Source organism: Tamandua tetradactyla, chromosome 7 (genome assembly GCF_023851605.1).
Source record: "Tamandua tetradactyla isolate mTamTet1 chromosome 7, mTamTet1.pri, whole genome shotgun sequence".
In the NCBI taxonomy this organism is placed as follows: domain Eukaryota; kingdom Metazoa; phylum Chordata; class Mammalia; order Pilosa; family Myrmecophagidae; genus Tamandua; species Tamandua tetradactyla.
In genome coordinates this window covers 124239902-124260758 of record NC_135333.1, presented here as the reverse complement: position 1 = coordinate 124260758, position 20857 = coordinate 124239902, and the positions used below count along the sequence as shown (strand labels likewise).

General features: G+C 55.8%; 2 protein-coding genes across 11 annotated transcripts; one reads left to right on the top strand and one right to left on the bottom strand.

The window, feature by feature from the left end:
- The first annotated feature begins 1355 nt into the window (after positions 1 to 1355).
- Positions 1356 to 14662, top strand: STAT6 (signal transducer and activator of transcription 6). Of its 9 annotated transcripts, none has more exons than XM_077111115.1 (24): positions 1376 to 1633; positions 3674 to 3742; positions 3824 to 3918; positions 4228 to 4364; positions 4761 to 4899; positions 5189 to 5272; positions 5713 to 5851; positions 5979 to 6031; positions 6220 to 6368; positions 6968 to 7099; positions 7226 to 7414; positions 7797 to 7884; positions 8034 to 8156; positions 8704 to 8796; positions 9274 to 9480; positions 10635 to 10729; positions 10826 to 10962; positions 11289 to 11435; positions 11653 to 11716; positions 11829 to 11939; positions 12082 to 12174; positions 12884 to 12949; positions 13040 to 13168; positions 13260 to 14662. In XM_077111115.1, exons 4-24 carry the CDS (start codon positions 4249 to 4251, stop codon positions 13447 to 13449), a joined length of 2544 nt encoding a protein of 847 aa, XP_076967230.1. In that variant the 5' UTR covers positions 1376 to 1633; positions 3674 to 3742; positions 3824 to 3918; positions 4228 to 4248; the 3' UTR covers positions 13450 to 14662. The 9 variants fall into 9 exon arrangements, with proteins under 9 accessions (XP_076967234.1, XP_076967229.1, XP_076967230.1 ...); XM_077111116.1 differs by having other exon boundaries at positions 3623 to 3742; XM_077111118.1 differs by lacking the exon at positions 1376 to 1633 and adding an exon at positions 2630 to 2854.
- On the bottom strand, positions 14602 to 20611 carry NAB2 (NGFI-A binding protein 2). 2 transcript variants are annotated; one of them, XM_077111123.1, is made up of 7 exons: positions 20334 to 20610; positions 18061 to 18934; positions 17474 to 17607; positions 17103 to 17154; positions 16866 to 16998; positions 16479 to 16670; positions 14602 to 15480 (listed from the first exon to the last, which is right to left on the bottom strand). In XM_077111123.1, exons 1-7 carry the CDS (start codon positions 20414 to 20416, stop codon positions 15371 to 15373), a joined length of 1578 nt encoding a protein of 525 aa, XP_076967238.1. In that variant the 5' UTR covers positions 20417 to 20610; the 3' UTR covers positions 14602 to 15370. The 2 variants fall into 2 exon arrangements, with proteins under 2 accessions (XP_076967238.1, XP_076967239.1); XM_077111124.1 differs by lacking the exon at positions 16479 to 16670 and having other exon boundaries at positions 20334 to 20611.
- Positions 20612 to 20857: the final 246 nt, after the last annotated feature.

Sequence of the window (20857 nt, the reverse complement as noted above, 5' to 3'; positions counted from 1 at the left end):
ACATTTCATTCTGACAATCTTGTTGGGTAAAGACTGCCCCATTTTACAGATGACAAAAATGGAAGCACAAAGGGGTTAAATAAATTGCCCAGAGTTGCCCACTTAGCAGCACTGACAGCATCTAAACCCAAAAAGCCTGTCTCCAGGGTCCAGCTCCTAGTTGCGATACTCTACTGCTTGTTCCTGCTCTGCTGCATGGATGGGCCCAAACATGTGTGCATGTGACATGCCCATTAGTCTCGGACGGAGGTGAGGGAGCTGGGGCGTGGGGCTCAGTTCAGACACCAGAGGGCAGCATAGGCTAAGCTTTGACCCCTCAGCCTAGCCCTGCAAGCAGAGAAAGGGGAGTGGAAGCTCCCCCACCCCAGACACCACCCTTTCTGAATAGCCTGCTTCTCTGCTTTGGGGGCATAAGGGCCTCTCTGGGTCTCTTGGTCTCCCCCAGCTCCTCCCACAACAAAAGCTGCAGAAACCATTTATTTTTTATGGTGATGACTCAGAAGCATTTGCTGAGCAAGTTTTGTGAGTTTGAGTGCAGAAGTATGTGGGGGGGACAGAGTGGGGGAGCTTTGGGATTGCACGTGGCTCTGAGTGCTGACAAGTCTGTGAGCCTTCCTGCACACGTGTGCATAAGTGTGTGTGTGTGTGTGTGTGTGTGTGTGTAGTCTTGTGGCTGCAGACACTATACATGTGTGTTTCTGGGTGTGTCTCAGTGTTATCCCCAGAAACGGATAGGAACTTTGCCAAAGCTGCACAGTAAATTCTTATTCAAACCTGTCCCTTGGGAATCTGCAGGCAGCAGCCCCAGCTTATGCTGGTTCCCACTTGGGTCTGAGGAGTGGTACCCAGCGAGGAAGGGGTGAAAACGGTCTTCCGTGCTCAGGGTTCCGTTTCCAGTCCAGAATTCTGAGGCGCAGGGGTCCCCTCCCCCCTTCCCTCCCATCAGTAGTCACGCGACCTCTAAGGCGTTTCCCCTCAGGAAGGGAGGGGGAGCGAAGAGTTCCAGACTGCGCTGGGCCCTTCAGCCGCTTTTCAGGGTCCTCCGCCGGAGGGAGCGCACAGTCCAGAGGGATTTACTTTCCCAGTGGCCCCGGAGAGCCCAGTCCCTCGTGGGTCCAAACCCAACCCCTGTGAAAGTTTGACTATGGGAGACAGGCAGTTTGGAGAACGATGTCTCTGCTAAATATTAGGTGACTTCCCTCTGGTGACTTCCCAGGGGGGCAGAATGCGTAGGGGGCAGCATCCCCTCCAGCCTGGTGGCCCCGTCCCCGGGCTCTGGCTCCCCCCGCTCTCTCCCACCCGGCCGAGGAGAAGCACGTTCACCCCACTTTCTTCCTCTTCCTCTTCCAGCCCACTTTCTCTTCTCTGTGTCGTCAGCGCTCCAGGGAGGGACCTGGGTAGACAGAGAAGCCGGAAACAGTGACTAGGGCAGCCACTGCTTACACTGGAGAGGAAGGACGGGAGAGGATTGTGTGTGTGTGTGTGTATGTTATTTTTTTTCTTTTTGGCGGTGGTAGTGGAGTGGGGGAGGTGCTAGCAGGGCCGGCCCTCAACTCACTGGACAGAGCTACAGACCCATGGGGACTGGCAGTGCCCGCTGAGAGAGGGAGAAGACGGCAGAGGGGTTGCCAAGGTGAGGGGATGCCTCTGAGGAGGGGAGGGGGAGCCTCCAGTCTCAGAGTGGGGGGTCGGCCAGAGGGGGGCCTCTCAGGATTCTCCCCTGGGCAGGGTGGAGAGCCTCCAAGAAATTGTTTCAACTATTGGTACCGGGTACTGGGTTTTGGCAAGTTTTCAAACTCTCAGAGAAATCTGGGGTGGCTACAGGCCCCAACACCCCTACCCTGGCCGGGAGGGATGGGTCACTTTCTCCACACCCTCTGCCCCTCACCTCCTGGGTGATGTAAAGGCAGAGAAAGGAGGGGAAAGAGCTGCCCTCTGCCCTCTGAGTGGAGGGAAGTGGCGCCCCTCCCTAGAAGGTTGATGGCAGAGGGCAGTTGGTCCCTGTCAAACCCTTATTCTGTCCCCCCATAAAGGTCCCTGTTCAAGGGTGTGGCCTGTTTGGGCGGTGAGCGAGCCCCAGATGTAGACCTCATGGTGCCCCAGAGGAGGGGGAATTTCCCCCTTAAGGCTGCTCCACGCTTGGCTGCTGTAGACGCAGATTTCCCGGTGGCGCCGAGTTAACCCTCCTCGTGCTGAGCTGGCTCCGCCTCCCCGCCCCCTCCCCCACCGCCGCCGACACACATTGGGCAACTCTCAGAAACTCTTGACTTTTGATCCTGTGGTCCCGCGGCCAGAGGACTCGAGAATGTAGGGGTTGGGGTGAAGGCGTTTAGGCCACGCAGAGGGCCGCCGAGGATCCTGAACAGCGGGTTTCCCTTCCCGGTTTGGGAGGGAGCACTGGCCCCGCCCCCTCCCAACGTGGCCCCTCCCTCCCTGTCCCCCTGCGGGGGCTCAAGGCAAAAGTTGCCTTGTCCTGTCCGGGGCACTCTACCCCACCTTGTTATGGGGTGTGGGAGTAAGGTGGGGAATTTGCAGCCTGGGCCATCTCCGGAGAATCTAGAGGAACGGAGGTGGGCGGGGGTGGGGGTGGGGGGGGGTTACGAAGGATTGTGCTATCAACCCCTATAGGGGAGGGGGAGGGGACCAAAGGTCTGGAATCCGAACACCCGGAGAGTCACTAGAGGGAAAGAGAGAATAGAGGAATGGAATCCTCCTTTGAATCTGAAACACAGACCTAATACTGGCTCCCGAAGGGACCCCACCCCGTGGGGGAAGCAAGGCCTATGGAGGACTCTGAGCAGAAGTGGAGAGGGGCAGAGAAGCTTCTGTCTTTGGGAGAAAAGAGCCCCCTGAGGTAGGGAATGAGGGAGGGGCAAGAAGGTCTTGGAGCCAGTTCTCCATCCCTTTGGGAACCCTGGAGGAGGGAAGAGGCTGAAAGTGCAATGGAAGGACTTGGGGTTACTAGGTGGGGAAGATCCAGGGGTTTTCCATTCTCATCCTCTTCCTTTCCTCTGGGAGTTGAGAAACATGAACTGAGAGACCCTTGGGAAACCACTGGTCTACCCCACCCTGCAGCACACATACAAGTGGAGGTACAGCCCTCTCCCCTACATCTCTCACCTCTTACTCTAGTCTCTCCCTCTTTTTTTCTCTCTCATGGCCTTCTAGTGCTTTCTCACTTCCTCTCCCTCTTTTAGGCTCTTCACTCCAAGCTCATTAACCCCATTTTGTCCCTCTAATCTCTCTCCCCCTCTTCTTCAGTTCTACTTTCCCTTTTTCTCAGTCTCTCCTCCGTCATTTTCTTCCCACCCTCCCCCCTTTCCTACAATGATGAGATTTGTCATTGGAAGGGAATCCAACAGCACAGCGTGGTGATTAAAGTTCAGGAATTGCACAGATTTGGATTCAAATCCCAATTTCATTATTAGCTGAGTAGCTTTGAAAAAGTTAGAGAACCAACTTCAGTCTCAGTTTCTTCATCTGTAAAAGGGGTTAACTATATATATTTTAAATTGTTGTGAGTTTCTAATGAGATAATGCACGTGGCATAATGCCTCATATATAGTGAGTGCTTAATAAATGGTAGCTATTATTACTTTATCATCTTCATCATCTACCCTAGTGGTTTTCAAATTATCCTGTGGCATTCTGGAATTTTGGGGCATTTCTCCAGGGACACCTTTGGGATCAGGAGATGGGGAAGCACTAGAATTCCAGGCCTTCCACACTTGCTTTCAACAGGGTGAGATTTCCAATTTTTTACCTTCTGTATTATTGGGGTTTTACAGATTAAACACTAAAATTGTCTATTACTTTCAAAAAGGTATGGGAAGCTCTGTACTCATCTAACCATCATATTATAGATGAGGAGAACAAGACCCACAGAAGGGAGGTCCGTTGCCCACTGAACTAAACCAGGTTGAGAGCTGGAACCCATGTCTTCTGTCTTCTCTAAGGGAGTTCCTTCCCCCCTACACTGTCTCCCCTTGTCTCCCCACACCTCTGGCTAGACCGCCCCTCTTCCCATCACATCGTTCTGTGTCCACCATTGAAGGTGTAATCCTGTCTCAGGCATTGACCAAGAATGTCTTTGGTTTGAGGGGGTCTGGCTGTGAGTGGCAGTGGGGATGGGCTCTGGGAGAGTTAATTCACAAGAGGTCCCTGACAGCACCGAAAGGTAGTCCGAGGTTTTTGGACATCTAGAGTGGCCTTGTACCTCTCCTCCAGGTACCTTCCCAACCCCAGATCATGTCTCTGTGGGGTCTGGTCTCCAAGATGCCCCCAGAAAAGCTGCAGCGGCTCTATGTTGACTTTCCCCAACACCTGCGGCATCTCCTGGGTGATTGGCTGGAAAACCAGCCCTGGTGAGTGCTTGCTGCCCCACTCTGCTCCTCTTCACCTCCGCCCATTGGATGCTCTTCCCCATCCATGGAATTCTGGATTTGAGACCTGTTATTCCTTGGCTTAGATTTAGAAGACACTCTGCCCCAACGAAACCAGACCATGCATGTTGGTTGACAGGTGGAGTCTTCCTCCTTAGGAGGCTGAGCCAAAGAGGAAGGAGGTCTGGGCTGGGGCAAGGGCGTGTCTCATAACAGCTGGGAAATTGGGGAACAAGGGATACAGATAAGGGCTGCAGAAGGTCTGGATGGAGAACAAGGAGGGGGAAAGGAGATGCTGAGATGTTTGCTGTGGAGTGGAAGGTCAGGAGAGCTGAGGTAGCCCAGACCTGCAGCAGCCTCGTTCTCATCTTCTCAAAGGGAGTTCCTGGTCGGCTCAGATGCCTTCTGCTGCAACATGGCCAGCGCTCTCCTCTCAGCCACCATCCAGCGCCTTCAGGCCTCTGCGGGAGAGCAGGGAGAAGGGAGCGCCCTCTTGCAACACATCAGCACCCTGGAGGTGGGGATGGGGCTGAGGGGGGGAGTAGGGGTGTGGCGGACAGAGCTGGGGTGGGGACGGGGCGGAGCTGGGGTGAGTATTGGACGCTGGAAGAAAATTGGTATTCCTGTGGTTAGATGTTAGCTAATATCAAATGAGATTTTAAAACATGGGAATGCATGAAAACTTCTGGAGTCTAAAATTGTGCCACCTTTCAGTGTATGTGTGATTTGGGGAGGGTGGGTTTGAAGGGGAGAAAGGATGTGGGTAGGAACTGGCCTAAACCTGCCTGTTGACTTCCTCTCTACAGAGCATATACCAGAGGGACCCCCTGAAGCTGGTGACCACTTTCAAACAAATACTTCAAGGAGAGAAAAAAGCTGTTATGGAACAGGTATTGTGATATCCCACTCCCCATCTCAATCAACTCCCTTGGGCTTTAGTCTGAGCCCTGAATAGAAATCAGAAATAATGTGAACATCAGGAAAGTTTCAGTGTTCTAGGCCTAGGATGACCAAAGGAGGGTCCCAGGGTCAGAGTGAACCCCAAGCCAGGCTCAGAGATGCTTCCAATGAGGAACTGAGGGTAGAGAGGCTTGGGGAGAGCAGAGCTAAGGGGTAACAAACTGGTTCCACCAGAGGGGTAGAGATCTGATCCCCAGGGGATTCCAAAAGGTCAGGATGAGCTGCCTAAGGGGAAAGGGGAGCCAGATAAGGAAGTGGTCATCTCCTTTTCTGCACAGTGTGGCAGTGGGTACCTGTTCAGGGAGTGGAGGCTGGATATTGAAGAATGGACAGAGTGTCTCACCTCTTGATGTATGTACCTCCTGCACAGTTCCACCACTTGCCAATGCCCTTCCATTGGAAGCAGGAAGAACTCAAGTTTAACACAGTGCTGCGGAGGCTGCAGCACCGAATGGGGCAGACCCGCCTTCTTCGAGAAGCCCTACAGCAGGGGACTGAGGCTGGCCAAGGTAAGGGCCAGGGCCTCGAGCCCCAGGAGGGTTCTGGGGAGTGTGTGGGGGAGTAATCCCCTCTTGGAGCTCATCCTGACAGAATCTCCACTCTATCTGTACCCCTGATTTCTGACCCCACCCTCAGTATCTTTGCACAGCTTGATAGAAACTCCTGCCAGTGGGACTGGGCCAAGTGAGGTGAGTAATGAGATGAGAGGTGGAGGCTGAGCTCAAAGTACAGCTGGAGGCATGGAGGTTAGACCTCAGAGGGATGCGGACTGAGGTGGGTAGGGGAATGTCAGAGAGGCAAGAGCAAGAGCCCTCTCCCCAAGAGCTAGGTGAGGAGGCAGTGCGTGGCCCTGGCTCAGGCCCCTCCCTGTCCGCAGGCCCTGCCAGCACTGCTGCAGGAGGCTGTGGGGGAGCTGGAGGCCGCCCAGGCCCTGGTGCTGAAGAGGATCCAGATTTGGAAACGGCAGCAGCAGCTGGCAGGGAATGGTGCACCCTTTGAGGAAAGCCTGAGCCCGCTGCAGGAAAGGTAGGGCAGAGCTGATGGGGGAGGGGGACAAGCGGGGGGCGGGGGTGAGCACCTGCTGTCCCTGCTAGAGTGGGGGATGGGCAGGACCCACAGGGGTGACAGAGAAAAGTCCAGGCAGGAGGGCCTCGGGGTGAACCAGGTAGCCAGACCCAGCAGGGCTATGCACACTGTTTTCAGGCCATGTCCTGTGCAAGTGTCAGCCAGGAGGGCATAGTAGGGGCTAATCCAGCCCACATGCTTCTCTTCAAGCCTGTGCCCCAGAGGTACGAGGAGACTTTCCCTCTTAGGTCTACTGGGAGGGGGCACCTTTTAATTTTTACAAAAGCACCATGTGTGCTGGCAGCTATCCCAGGTACCAGGGCACTGGCGAAGAGGCACTGGGTCTCCACTGGGGGCCAGACATTGAGAATGAACCTCCCACCTAGAGCCAAGACTGGTCCCAGAGCCCTTCAGCTCAGGTTCCTTGCAGTCACACCCAATATCCCTCCCCACCCCTCCGCAAACCCTATTTTGCTCTCTTCCTGGGTTTAGGGGAAGGGGGTCTAGGTTGGAGCAGGCAGCCTAAAGTCCATGCCCCCTGACCACTGTCTCGGCCCCAGGTGTGAGAGCCTGGTGGACATATACTCCCAGCTGCAGCAGGAGGTGGGGGCTGCTGGTGGGGAGCTTGAGCCCAAGACCCGGGCATCGCTGATGGGCCGGCTGGATGAAGTCCTGCGAACCCTCGTCACCAGGTGTGCCCCTCAAACCCCCAGCCTGACCTAGAGAAGACCCCAAGGAAGGAAAGGGGGTTAGAGTGGTGGGAGGGTATGAAGAGAGATCCAGCCTGACTCCCCTTATGTCCTCATCACTCCTCCCAGCTCTTTCTTAGTAGAGAAGCAGCCCCCTCAGGTTCTGAAGACTCAGACTAAGTTCCAGGCTGGAGTTCGGTTCCTGTTGGGTCTGCGGTTCCTGGGGACCCCGGCCAAGCCCCCACTGGTCAGAGCCGACATGGTGACTGAGAAGCAAGCGAGGGAGCTGAGCATACCCCAGGGGCCCGGTGCTGGAGGGTAAGCTGGGGCTGGAGCTGGGGCTGGAGCTGGGGCTGGAGCTGGGGCCAGAGAGGCCTGTCAGGGTGATAGAGACCAGAGGAGGCGTCATGAAGGCTAGGGTGATGGGAAAAGGAATGTGCAGCATTGGGGACCCTGAGTGTTCAAGGCAGAGGAAGGGGAAGGACCCATTCAGGGGCTAGAATGGGGTGGGGGCATCAGGATTAGGCTAAGATGGAGACTTGCCCCTTCAAAACTCAAGTGGGGAGCTCGAGACTTGGGGCCAATGGGACTGGGGAAGGTGGGTCCACACCATTCCCCCGAGCACTCAAGCTCCTCACGCTCACGGGTGCACCTGGCCCAAGTGGGATGAGCTCGCTCACTCTCGGCCCTCCCCTGGCAGAGAAAGCACTGGGGAAATCATCAACAACACGGTGCCACTGGAGAACAGCATTCCCGGGAACTGCTGCTCTGCCCTGTTCAAGAACCTGGTGAGGGGCTTCGGGGTGCTGTGGGCAGGGAGGGAGGGGCAGCCAGGAGGCTTTGGACTGTGGGGCTGAAGGTGTGGGATGCCCAGGAGATGCTGTCTCTGCCCTTCCCCCTGTTTTCCTCATGCTCTCCCCACCTCCCCACCCTGCAGCTCCTGAAGAAGATCAAGCGGTGTGAGCGGAAAGGAACCGAGTCCGTCACCGAGGAGAAGTGTGCCGTGCTCTTCTCCACCAGTTTCACACTCAGCCCCAACAAACTCCCCATCCAGCTCCAGGTGACCCGAGGCTCCAGCCCTGCCCCCAATCTGGGACCCCAGATGCCCCTCCCTGCCATGCACTGGTGCCCTGAATCCCCATCCCACGTGTCTGGATGAATGAGACGGAGCAGGAATGCTAGGGCTCATCCCCGGGAATAACAGCATGCTAGCAACCAACACTTAATAAACACTTTTATAGACTGGGGCACTGTTTTAAGTGAGGTATATATCCATACACATTTGGTTTTCACAGTATGAGGTAGGTACTCTTACTGGCTTCATTTTGCGCATAAGGACAGTGAGATGTAGAGAGAGTGATGTGTCCGTGCTCACACAGCTATGAGTGCTGGAGCTGGTATTTGAAATCTGGAAGTCTGGCTCCACAGCATTGCCGTATAACCACTTCTCTAAGGTAAGGCCCTATCGAGCTCAGAAAGCATTTAATAACCTACCGTGTGCTTTTAACTATGTCATGGGAGCCCAGTAGTTTCCCTACAGTCTCAGAGCCAGCCCTGGGAAACCCCTTGCCCCATAAAGAAGAACCCCCTGTCCACACCCCTTTCAGGTCTTGTCTCTGCCCCTGGTGGTCATTGTCCACGGCAACCAAGACAACAATGCCAAAGCCACCATCCTGTGGGACAATGCCTTCTCTGAGATGGTGAGGACAGCTAGAGTGGGTGGGGCAGGGGCTGTGGGTTCTAACATGGGAGAGCACCCGTGCTGCAGGCTGGTAGGGTGTCAGGCATGTAATAAAGTATGACCTTGACTCCTGCTCATGGACCTCTTTTGTGCTCCTGTCATCTTTTCATCCCAGCCTTTACAACTATCACGTTGTAGCACCACGAAACTGCTGTTGAAAAAGCACCAGCTTCGTGAAAGTGCACAGAGGGACGGAGCTCAGAGGGACAGAGCTCAGAGGGACAGAGCTCAGGGGACAGAACTTGGGATAGAGCTCAGAGGGACAGAGCTCAGAGGGACAGAGCTTGGGACAGAGCTCAGAGGGACAGAGCTCAGGGGACAGAGCTTGGGACAGAGCTCAGAGGGACAGGGCTCAGGGGAGGTGGGAGGGTTGAGGATCCACCAAAGGGAGAGCAGAGTTAATAGCCTAAGGCATCTTCCTTCCCCTTCACCGCAGGAGCGTGTGCCCTTTGTGGTGGCTGAGCGGGTACCCTGGGAGAAGATGTGTGAAACTCTGAACCTCAAGTTCATGGCCGATGTGGGGACCAACCGGGGGCTGCTACCAGAGCATTTCCTCTTCTTGGCCCAGAAAATCTTTAACGACAACAGCCTCAGCATGGAGGCCTTCCAGCACCGTTCCGTGTCCTGGTCACAATTCAACAAGGTCATTCCCCTGCCCTTCAGGTCTCCACCTCCAAGCTTCTCATCCTCAGAGAACCCTGGGGTCTCTGCCTGGGGCCTGACTGCTGGGATCTTCACAGTGCCCCATCAGGTCCATCACAAAGGCCTCTGCTGTGTCCCAGGTGGGAAAACCCCTCAGCTTCCAGCTTCAGGGGTCAGCTCAGACAATGCAGCCTCGGGCATCCGTCAGGTTTTGGCCTGGGAGGCCCTCTGTCCTCTGTCTTTACTGGTGACTTACAGAATCCTCCCAAATTGTCAACAGAGCTTTGGCCCATTGGGAAAATAGTTCCTGTTGCAAAAACCGGAATGGAATTCCACAGGGACTTGTGTGATAAAAATAGCTCCCAGTTCACTATATGCCAGGCACCGTGCTTAGCACTCGATGAGTGTTCTCTCATTTAATTCTCTTGACATCCTTTGAGGTGGGTGCTGTTATGATCCCCATTTGCAGGGGAGGAACGTGATGCTTAGAGGGGTTAAGTAGTGTGTCCAGGTCTCACAGCATGTCAGTGGCATGGCGATGGACCCCCATTTTTCTGACTCTTGCTCTTAACTATGGTATATTACACTGTCTCCCATATAGGGTGCCCCACAATTGGGTGGGTTACAAAGGGAAAAAAGGAGATCTAGGTGTCTTGGTTGGTGATCAGCTGAGTAAACAGCAGGCATGTACTGTTCTCTTAGAAGAAAAAAAAGGAAGAAAGAAACACCCACATGACTGGAGGATGTGTCAGTAAAAGGAGCACGACTCTCACACAGCAAGTTGCCTTCCTCCGGACTCCATCGCAGCCAAGCCTCCTTAGGGAGGTGGAGTGGCCTAGTGGGTAGAGGGGCTCCACTGCCAGGCCACCTGGGTTCTATCCCAGCTCTGCCTCTCACCTGCTCTGTGGTCCTGGGCAAGGCATTTGAGCTTTCTGTGCCTCCATACTTGGTTGGCCTAGTTATAGTATCTTCTTCCATAGGCTTGTAGAGACCAGATAAATTAATATAGAAAGGGCTTGAAATGGTGCCTCATACACAGTAAGCATGAGGGAGGTCCAGTTTGGCCCCTGACCCCGGCTACTGTTGGGTGTGCAGTGACTGCCCCAACCGGGCTCCAGCTGCAGCCCTCCCTTGCTCACACCAGTTCTCCAATAGGAGATCTTGCTGGGTCGGGGCTTCACCTTCTGGCAGTGGTTCGATGGTGTCCTGGACCTCACTAAACGCTGTCTCCGGAGCTACTGGTCAGACCGGTGAGTCCCTACCGCAGGTGGCCGGGGCAGCTGTACTTCCCGCTCCCTCTCCATACCCAATGCTCCCACTCCCATCCTCTCCTTCATCCTGGCCAGGCTGATCATTGGCTTCATCAGCAAACAGTACGTCACTAGCCTTCTTCTCAATGAGCCCGATGGGACCTTCCTCCTCCGCTTCAGCGACTCAGAGATTGGGGGCATCACCATTGCCCATGTCATCCGGGGTCAGGATGGTGAGGTCACCCCAGCCAGTCCTCTGTCTCTATACTCGTGGCCTGTGGGGGGTTCTTTTGGGAAGGAAATACCCTGGCTTCTTCAATACCAGCCCTGACCTTCAGGAAGTTCTCCCTTAGGTCCAACTTCTTTTCTTCCTTCTGTGGTCTCAACTCCCATAATTTCACTGGGAGCTCTGTCAAATGCAGGACCCCACCCTGCGGACTTCTCTCCCTTGCTTTGGTAGATTGAGAGTGAGTCCTGAAGTGGGTGCCGGGGAAAGGGAAGAAAGTCTGACCAGAGGGGATCAAGATGTCATTCCTGCAAGATGTCATTCCTGTTGTAGGCTCCTCACAGATAGAGAACATCCAACCATTCTCTGCCAAGGACTTGTCCATTCGCTCACTGGGGGACCGAATCCGAGACCTGGCTCAGCTCAAAAACCTCTACCCCAAGAAACCCAAGGATGAGGCTTTCCGGAGCCACTACAAGCGTGAGCTGGGACAGCAGTGCTGATTTCTTCCTGTCTCCCACCTTCTCCTTGCTCCCAGCTGCCCCCCCTCCCTGCCTGCTGTGGGTCATCCCTGACCTCCCTCCCCATCTTCTCAGCCCACTTCTCCTGGATCTCCATCGGCCGTGCCCATCTTTTCCATCTCCCTTCCTTTGTAACTCTGGAGCACTCCATGGCTTTTCTTTCCTCCCCACAACAGTTGAACAGATGGGTAAGGATGGCAGGGGTTATGTCCCAGCTACCATCAAGATGACTGTGGAAAGGTGAGAACATAGTCTGTGAATGGGGAGTGGGGCCTGGGGGCTGGGATTTAGCTGCAGAAGGCAGGATGGCATCAATCCTTGGTCAAACATGTGTCTCCCTCCCACATCCCAGGGACCAGCCACTTCCCACCCCAGAGACTCAGATGCCTACTATGGTGCCCACTTATGATCTTGGAATGGCCCCTGATTCCTCCATGAATATGCAGCTCAGCCCAGAAATGGTGTAAGAAGCTTGAGACATAGGAGTTGGGCTGGGGTGGGCACATGGGCATTCACCATGGGCAGCTGAGAGAACTGGCACTTGGGGGTGAAGCTGAGAATTTTCCTTTCTTGGAGAAGGGCTGGCATCTGCTTTCTTTCCCCAGGCCACAGGTGTACCCACCACACCCTCACTCCATCTCCTCATATCAAGCCCTCTCCCCAGAAGAACCAGTCAATGTGTTGCCACCCTTCCAGGAGTAAGTTGGAACCCCTGGACTCTTGGGGATGGGGGAAATACCACCTACAAGTGGGATTTTCATTTTTAGGAGAGGCTTTTCTGTGAGAAAGGGACAGCAGATGCTACCACTTTTTCCTTGTCTCTTCTGCACACTCCACGAGGAGGATGTGGTAATCCACACTACCTGGGTTCGAATTCCAGCTCCGCCTCTGATTGACTTTGGGAAAGCTACTTAACCTCTGGTGCCATCATCTGTAAAATGGGGATAATAATAATGATTCCTACCTCGTAGGGCTAGTATGATAATTAAAAGACTTAATAATATGTATAAAGTTTATCATAGTACTTGGCTCACAGCAAGAGCTACTATTTAAGTATTAGTCTCTCTCCTGCTCCTGAAATCTGATGCCACTTATCTGCTGCCTTGGTTTTTACTTATTCATCTGTTTGGCCTTGACATAGCAGAGACATTTTTGTTCCCTGGCAACACCCAGGTTTTTTACCTCTTAGTCAAGGCATAACCTCTCCTCTCCCGGAGGTGAGGTGAGGGTGAGGACTGGGGAGCTTAGCTGAGCGTGGAAATGGCTTGCCCAGCGTCATACAGATACTGAATGGTGAAATCAGGACTAGGAAATGGGACTTCTGCTTCCTTAATAGTTTTGACTTTGCCACCCCCTGCCTTCACCCAACCTTCTTTCCTCTGAGTGTTCCCACCTTTGTGCTTCCAGACCTCACCTGCAGATGCCCCCCCGCCTGAGTCAGATAAACCCGTCCTTTGACCAACCTCACCCCCAGTGAGTGACAAACCCACCCCTACCCTTGACCTTCTCATTCTTTGCCAGCAAACCCACCCTCACCTTATCTCCTTTTCTGGTCCTGGGCAGGGGCCTGCTGCCATGCCAGCCACAGGATCACGCTGGGTCCACCCCTGAGCCCCTGCTGTGCCCAGATGTGGTCATGGTGGAAGAAAGCTGCCTCAGCCAGCAGGTGGAGGGGTTCCCTCAGGGTACCTGGTGAGTATTGGCATGAAGGTGGGTTCTGGGTGGTTGCTAGAGGAGCAGCCGCCATCCTTACTCCACTGCTTCTCCCCTTTCCTCCATGCAGGGTGGGTGAAGACATGTTTCCTTCCCTGCTGCCCCCTACTGAACAAGACTTCACCAAGCTTCTCCTGGAGGGGCAGAGGGAATCAAGTGGAGTGTCCTTGGGAGTCCAGCCCATTCTGCAGCCCTCCACCTACGGGCAGTCTGGGATCTCGATGTCCCATCTGGATCTAAGGGCCAACCCCAGTTGGTGATCCCAGCTGGAGGAGCAGCCCAGAGAAACAGCTCTTCTACCCTCATGGACCTGCTCTGGACCCTTGCCCATGCTTCTGCCAATCAGTAGATGGGGAGGGTGTCCTCCTACCCTCCCCTCCCTGGCCAGGAGGAAGAGACTTTGCCAGAATGCACTGTGGGCAGAGCAGATCCTGTCCTTCCCTTCCACCACAACAGACATACCCCCAGCCACCTCCTTCCAGCATTGGAAGGGAAGGTCAGGCTCCAGTGTGAGACACGCTCCAACCTGCCTGCGCATGCAGAAAACAGACACACACACACACACACACACACACACACACACACACACACACACACACAGCTCTCTATGGAAGATGGAGCTGGCAGGATGGGAGCTGGGCAAGAGCACAGGTTCGGGCATGGAGTACTTCCCCACCCACTCTGAGCCAGGGCCCAGGACACACATGTAGAAACACACAGAAACCTACACACATTTGTCCCAGGGACTGGACATGGAATGGAAGGGCTGGGGTTCAGCCCTGGGGCAGGTTAGGGGGGTGATGGGAGGCAGTTTTTGGGACTCTGAGTGAGATAAGAGGAGGGGTCTGTACATTTGGTTAATGATGTGGGTTCTGCCCACATTAAAAAATGAAAACATCTCAAGCCACCCCAAATTCCTGCCAGTCAGATGGAAGCTTTTGGTATGTGTATGAGACTGTATGCAAGTACAAAGGTCAAGTTTCCTCATGTACAGATCTAACCGTGTGTACCCAAGACACGTTAATGTATAGTTATGACATGTTAGGTGTACAGCATAGGGAAATATGTGTCTGATTTTGCCTGTGTGACAATATAAATTTGGAAGTGTAAGACACTGCACAAGACATCAGCAAGTGTGCTGTTATCTGTTGCATTCTAATCCAGATATTCTGTTTGGAGTTTGTCTCTGCCCAGGTGGGTCTGTGGTCAGGATACTTGCATACGGCTTTGGCTTCGGCTGTTCAACACCTCCCAGACCAGGGGGTGAGAGTCTGGGACTTGGGCTTGTGTGTGGTCCTCCCAGTGGACTAGGGTCCCTACTCATTACTTCTCTTCCCGTTTTCCCACCTACCATCAGCTTTCCTCCACACCCCCATCCCATGTCACCCTTTCTCCCTCTTGGGAGTCATAGATCCTAAGCCATAAAATAAATTTTATTCCAAAATAACAAAATAAATAATCTACTGTACACAATCTGAAAAGAAAGATGCTCTATAACTGCTCAGATGGGTGCTGCAGTCCAGCCCCCAGCTGGGGAGACCCTGAGACCAACCCAGGCCTCCCAAGGGGGCCGAAGCTTCAAGGGGATCCCACATCCACCCCCACCACTCCAAGAGAGGGCAGAAGAAAAGAACTGCTGAGGATGTGGGGAAGAGATGGGGGTGGGTGGGCAAACCGCAGCACTTGTTAAATTAACAGAACAAACGAGAAGCACAAAAATGGGGAAGGGGAGGGGAGAAGGAGCAGGTCCAGTGTTCTCAAGCCCCCAGTTCTAGGGAAAACATTTGCATTTTTATATGCTGGACCTTCCAGGGAAGTCCCCCTTTTCCCCCATGTCCGAACTCAGTCCAACTGCTCACGCCACTGGTTCAAACCTGGAGAGAATGGGAGTGTGCTGTGTGAGTGAGGGGAGAACCCCGAATGCCCTGGAGGCTGTCCTTGCCCCCTTGCTCTGGGCAGGGGTGAGAGGGCACCACGCACCATCCTTGTGTCCTCTCGCCGGGCCCCTGCTCGTTATTGCTTGAAGCCCCATAGTTCTTTGCCCATGGAGCAGGTGGGGAGGCAGGAGAAGGGCAGCGGAAGGATCCAGGGTTGGGACTAGATTCTGGGGATCAAGAATGTAGGGGGCATCTGTGTGACCCAGAAATCTGGGATCCCGGATCTGAAGACTCAGTCCATCTCTCACTGCCGGCTGGCCTCAGCCTCCACTTTCACGCTGCTCCGGCGACCCTCGACCAGAGCAGGATGGGGTCCTGGGGCGGGGCACCGGTCCAGAAGGCCTTCCTCGAATTCTGCAGGGAGAAGGAGCAGGTTAGGAGGTTGTGGGATAGAGACTGTAGAGAGAAGTGGTCGGGTACAGGAGCAGGGGCAGACAGAGCTGCAAAGGATGAGCTCAACTTAGTGAGTTACTGCCTCCTGTCCACTACATGTGTATGGTGGATGGAGGGTTCCATACTCTTGCACGTGCAGCGCCCCCTCCCCTTTCTGCCTGTTTGTAGCTGTCTCTGTATGTGTCTCTCTCCTTCTGTGTCTCCCGCCTCCGTTCTGCTGGAATTTCTGGTTCTGTCGGGAGCTGCGGGGGTGGCTTGGCTCTGACCTCTCCCCCTTCCCCCTCCAGGCTCTGCTGCCCCCACTCATCCCTGCCCCCTCCCAGGCCCCACCCACCCTACCATGGCCCCCCAAATTTCTAGGAAGGCAAATCAGAGGGAACACAGGAAGTCAGCCTCCCAATTCTTCCTCCAAGAAGAGTAACCCCCCCTTCCAGTCCCGCCCCCACTTCCCACCCACACACAGTTAAAAATACCAAGCCAGGGTTGGTGGCTTTGTCTGCTGCGTCACTCTCGGCCCAGGCGCTGCCCAGCCCTCTGCCGGCCCCTTCCCCCAACCACACACAATGCATCCATCCCCCTTGGGCTCCTCCATATCCAAGCTGGGCAACCCCACCCCACAACTCCTAGCCTGCTCCACCCTCAAGCACTGGTAGAAGTTCTGTCCAAGCTTCCCTTACTGGTGACCCTTCTTCCTGCTCCCCTTCATTCGCCATTGTTTGCTCCTTACTCCTCCCAACTCTCCCTTGGCAGATGTCTTAGGGTCAGACCTTCTCCAGTGGGAACAGCCCCACAGGGTCCTCATTCCTTAATCCAAGCCAGTTTAGGCTAGGGCTAGACCCTCCTCCTGCCCTATGGCTACTACATCCCTCTACCTTCCTGCCTAGTCCCAGGACACCCAAGATCGCTGTCTGGGGCTAGGGTGGCTGAGGTGCTTGGGACAGCACTGCTAGCTGCCTCACCTGCGAGAGGCGGTTTCGCAGGCACACAGGGACTGAGGCGGCCCACTCGGTCGTGGGAGACGAGGCGGGCGAGCCGCAGCCCCTCGTCCATCAGTGTCTGCTGCAGGATGTGGCGGCTCCACAGCCCATGGGCTGGCAATGCCAGAGGCAGGTCAGCAGGGGGCGGCGTCAGCCTTGGGCACGACCCCACAGCTGTGGGCATGGGCATGGGTCAGATAAGGGGCTGCAGCCAACTCAACCCCCACCCTCAGTGGCACAGCCAGACCCGGAGGCCCTTCTACCCCCATCCAGCCAGGCCTCCCACTCCTGTTCCAGAGAGCTGCCTCTTGGCTCCCTCCTCCCCACCCCCACCCCAGCAAGGAGAGAAGTGTTTTGATGCCCACTCACCCTGCAAGTGGCCATCCAGACTCTCCCCAGACAGGCTGGCACTGTCTTCCTCCAAGCTGGGACGGTATGGGGGTACATAGGACTCAGGACCTGGGGAAGGCTGCTGGATTTCAGGGTGACTCTGTTCTCCGACCTGTAAATGCCCCAAAAGGGGAAATGAGGACATGGTGGCGGTGGGGAGGGGGTGGGGGTTGTGGAAGGCTGTCTGTCCCCCTTCACGTGCAGTGAAAAACCTACCTCCTGTTTCAGCTTCTTCAGTGGGGGACCTCCCAGTTCTTCAGGGTGGAGCCTGCAAAGAGGAAGAGGAATATGGAGAGTAAAGCTGGGGAAAGGCCATATAATCAACAGGGTACAAAAATCGGACCAGGAGCATGGGATACTTAAAGACTCTGCAAAGTAGCTGGTTGGGCAGATCAAGCACTACTGCTGTTCTGGGGGCTCAAGGGAGAGCTGAGAGGGATAGAAGGAGAGGCCACATAAGCTGACATGGCCAAAGGCAGGATGTGCGGGTGGGTGGGAAGCAGGAGATGCCTGAGCTGGAGGCTGGAACATGACCTAGTTCTTTGGCAGGATTCTAACCTAGGAAGGACCCGGGGAAAGAATCTTACCTGGAGCCCTTCAAGGAGGACAGGTAGGTGCTCTCACGAGCCACTTGGCGGGACAGGGAGAAGAGCTCCACCCTTCGCAGTAAGAGTGTGTTGTCCCTCATGCAGAACTGGGCAGCGGCCTCATTGATGGTCAGCTGTGGACATGGGCAGCCAGGGCAGTCAGAACCCTAATTCCCCCCATTGCCTTTCCTGGGCCTTCTTACAGCTTTCCACCATCAGAGGAGGAGCCCATCCATAGGATGTCTGGTTGGTTTTTACGCTATACAGGAGTTTTCTGAGGGAGGAGGACAGAGGCCAGCACCTACAATTCTGAGAAACGCTCCAGGGCCGCCTCCACTACTACTGGGTCCTGAGTGACACCGAGCTGGAAAGCTGGGTCCCCCATGTCTCTGCTTTCCCGTCAGTTAAGAATGGAAACATTGTAGCTGCTGGGGTTGAGATACGTCGGGGAGGGGGGCATGGGTAAGCTTGGGGGGCATGGGTAAGCTTGGGGGGCATGGGTAAGCTTGGGGAGCACTAAGATTCTTGGAGGTGAGTGGGTTGAGGCTTAGGAATCAAGAACCAACCTGGGAGCCCAAGGCCCTCACCTCATGCAGGCTGAGCTGCTTGCCCTCCCGCCGTTTGGAGTCAAAACGGCCATAGATGATGCTGTACTTGCGGATCTCCTCTTCCTTCTGGCTATCATTATCATCCATCTCAAAGATATGCCCCACGCTCCGAGCCAGCTTCTTATTCAGCTTCAGCAGGGATGTTACTTCCCCAGCATCCCCCCTTGGGAAGCTCCGGAAGATCCTGTCCACACTCTCCACCACCATGCGTACCATCTCTGGCTCCAGTCGGTCTGGACCACCCCCAGTCCCACCTGCTGCCAGACCCCCAGCCCCAGTCCCTTCAGGAACTCCTCCCCCTGCAGGTGGGGAGAAGGGTGGCGAGCCAGCCTCCTCTTCTCCTCCCGCCCCAATGTCTGACTCTGGAGTGCTCCGTCCTGGCCAGATCCGGGGATCCCCTGCTCCAGGGCCCCCTGGCAGCGGTGACAGCTTCTCCCCAAGTTCCAGGGGGCTCTTAGGGCTAAAACTGCGGGCACTGCCCGCCTTTTCCCCTGGGCTGCCATGCCCGTTGCTCATGCTCCCTTTCCGGGTACCCGCCGTCTCAGAGATCTTGAAGAGTGGGATGCTAGAGACGGGCACGGCAGGCACCGGCTGGCTGAAAAGCCCTGGATTGGTGGCCCACTCTCTCAGTGCCTTCTGCAGGCGACGGACATGGAGAGGCTTGGTGGCCATGCCCACGAGGGCCATGATCTCCAGGAACTCCTCCTCACCCGCCTCGCACAGCTGCTGCACGTCGTCCCCTCCCTGCTGGATGAAGGTCTCATAGTAGGAAAGGAGGTTGGCACGCTGCAGGACCCGGTACAGCTGCAGCTCCCCCAGTGTCCGAGGCAGTGCCATAGCTTGGGCACTGGGCCTGCGGAGGAGGTACACAGAGTGAGGCAATCGGTATAAGTCCCTCTGCTGGGGACCATCCCATACCCACAACTGTCCTTTCATGTCTTCCCTTCTTTTGAATGCTCTCTCTGCCCACTGCCCAGGCCTAAGCACAGACTATGAGAATCAGACACTCTGCAAAACCTTAGATCATCCAGTGCCATCTCAGACTGCTTGGGTGCACCTAAAACCAGTGCTCAGTCCCTACAGAAGTCAAAGACTCTAAGTCCCTATCTTCAGTTTTTACCCTTCAGCTCCCAAGCTAGCCAGCACATCCCTGGAATTGCTGAACCTTTGTGCCCCTCAGAACAGTCTTCACCTTCATCCTAAACACCCAGCAGCTCTCAACACCACCTGGGCGACATCCCATGCTCAGGTGACTGTAAGACCACCTCTCTTCCCACTGTGGACACTGAGCCCACTGATGGCTGAATCCTTGATGGCATTTTGCATTTTGCCCCGATGGCTAACAAGGAGGTGTGGCCCCTTCCCTGCCTCACTCAGTGAACCATATGAGCCTCTCTCCTTAGCTCCCTCCTCTTCCTTTAGGTGTTCTCAAGGCACCCTTGCTCACTACCCCCAGTTCTTCCCCTCCTTTCTGGGTTGCCCAATGCCCCACACTTGGCCCCTCTCCTGGCAGTGACCTTCTCATCTGCTTAACAGGCCTGTTCCTTCAGCTCAGGCATGGGGGGGTGGTAAGGGAGGGGCGACTCAATTGTTCTGCTCTGGGGCCGTTCCGCCCCCACACCCTCCCACAGCGGTAGCGTCTGTGGGCGAAAAAATGCCTGGGGGCTCTCGCCTACCCTCCTCTCCCTCATTTTCCACCCACATCTTCAAATAGAGTGGGGGAGTGGCTCAAGGCGGGAGAGGCAGCACTCCAACAGTTGCCCCCACCTCCACCCCGCTGTGAATAAAGGCACAGAAATGGGAAGAGAGAGCTTAACGCATCCTCTGCTTGCCCAGTGTCCCGCAGATGCTTCCTTGGCTCAAACGCGCCGGTTCTCTCAGGTGGGAGTCAACGTCAGACTAAACAAGCTGAAGAGGCCCTCCTCGGACACTTCTGCCACCTAGAGCTCCCGGGGTTCCCTGGCACTTGGGCGGGGGGGGGGGGGGAGCTTCCGCATTCTTTGACCGGTTCCCTGCCAGGTCATGCTCACAGAGTAAAAGGCGAGGGGGAACTAGGTACAACTCTTTCTTATCCCAAATCCCTGCCCCCTCCCAGGGCCCCCTAATTCCAAGACTTACCCCCTTTTCCATCAGTCTCCACCCCCCACCCCCGTCCCGCTTTCCCTCTTCCTCCCTCGACCTCCGCCCTTTGGACCCCATTTGAGTCCGGCTCCACCCACTCCACTTCCCACCGCTTCCCTTTGCTCACTAACTTGAGTCTGGGCTGCGGGATCTGGCGGGCGCTGTCCCCTCCGCCCGGCGGCTGCTCGGCTGTGGGGGAGGGTGCTCTGTGCATGGACGGTCGGAGACTACCGGGGCTGCCCCTCTCGGTGCCTGGCACTCGGCGCCCGGTGCGCGCTGCGCTCTTCCCGGCGCGCGAAGCCGTGTCCGCCGCTGTCCAGGCTCCGTCCCTCCCTCCACGTCTCCTCTCTTCGAGCCTCCGCGCCTCTGCCTGTGCCTCTGCGCCCCCCCCACCCTCCCCAGCAGCGCTTGCCGCCTCTCCGTGCCTCCGCCTCCGCAGGACGCACGGGGAGCGAGGCCCGGCGCTGCGCTGGCTGGCGGGCTGGCGGGCGGAGGGCGTGGGCAGAGCCGGTGGCGGGGGGCGGAGGCCGGGGGCGAGGGGCGGGCACCCGGGCCTCTCGGCCGCGGAGATACCGCGGCAGAGAGGCTGAGGGAGGCGGAGACTGGGGGGGAGGGATTGCGGAGCAGTAAGCGGGGGCGGGGACTCGGAGCCGGG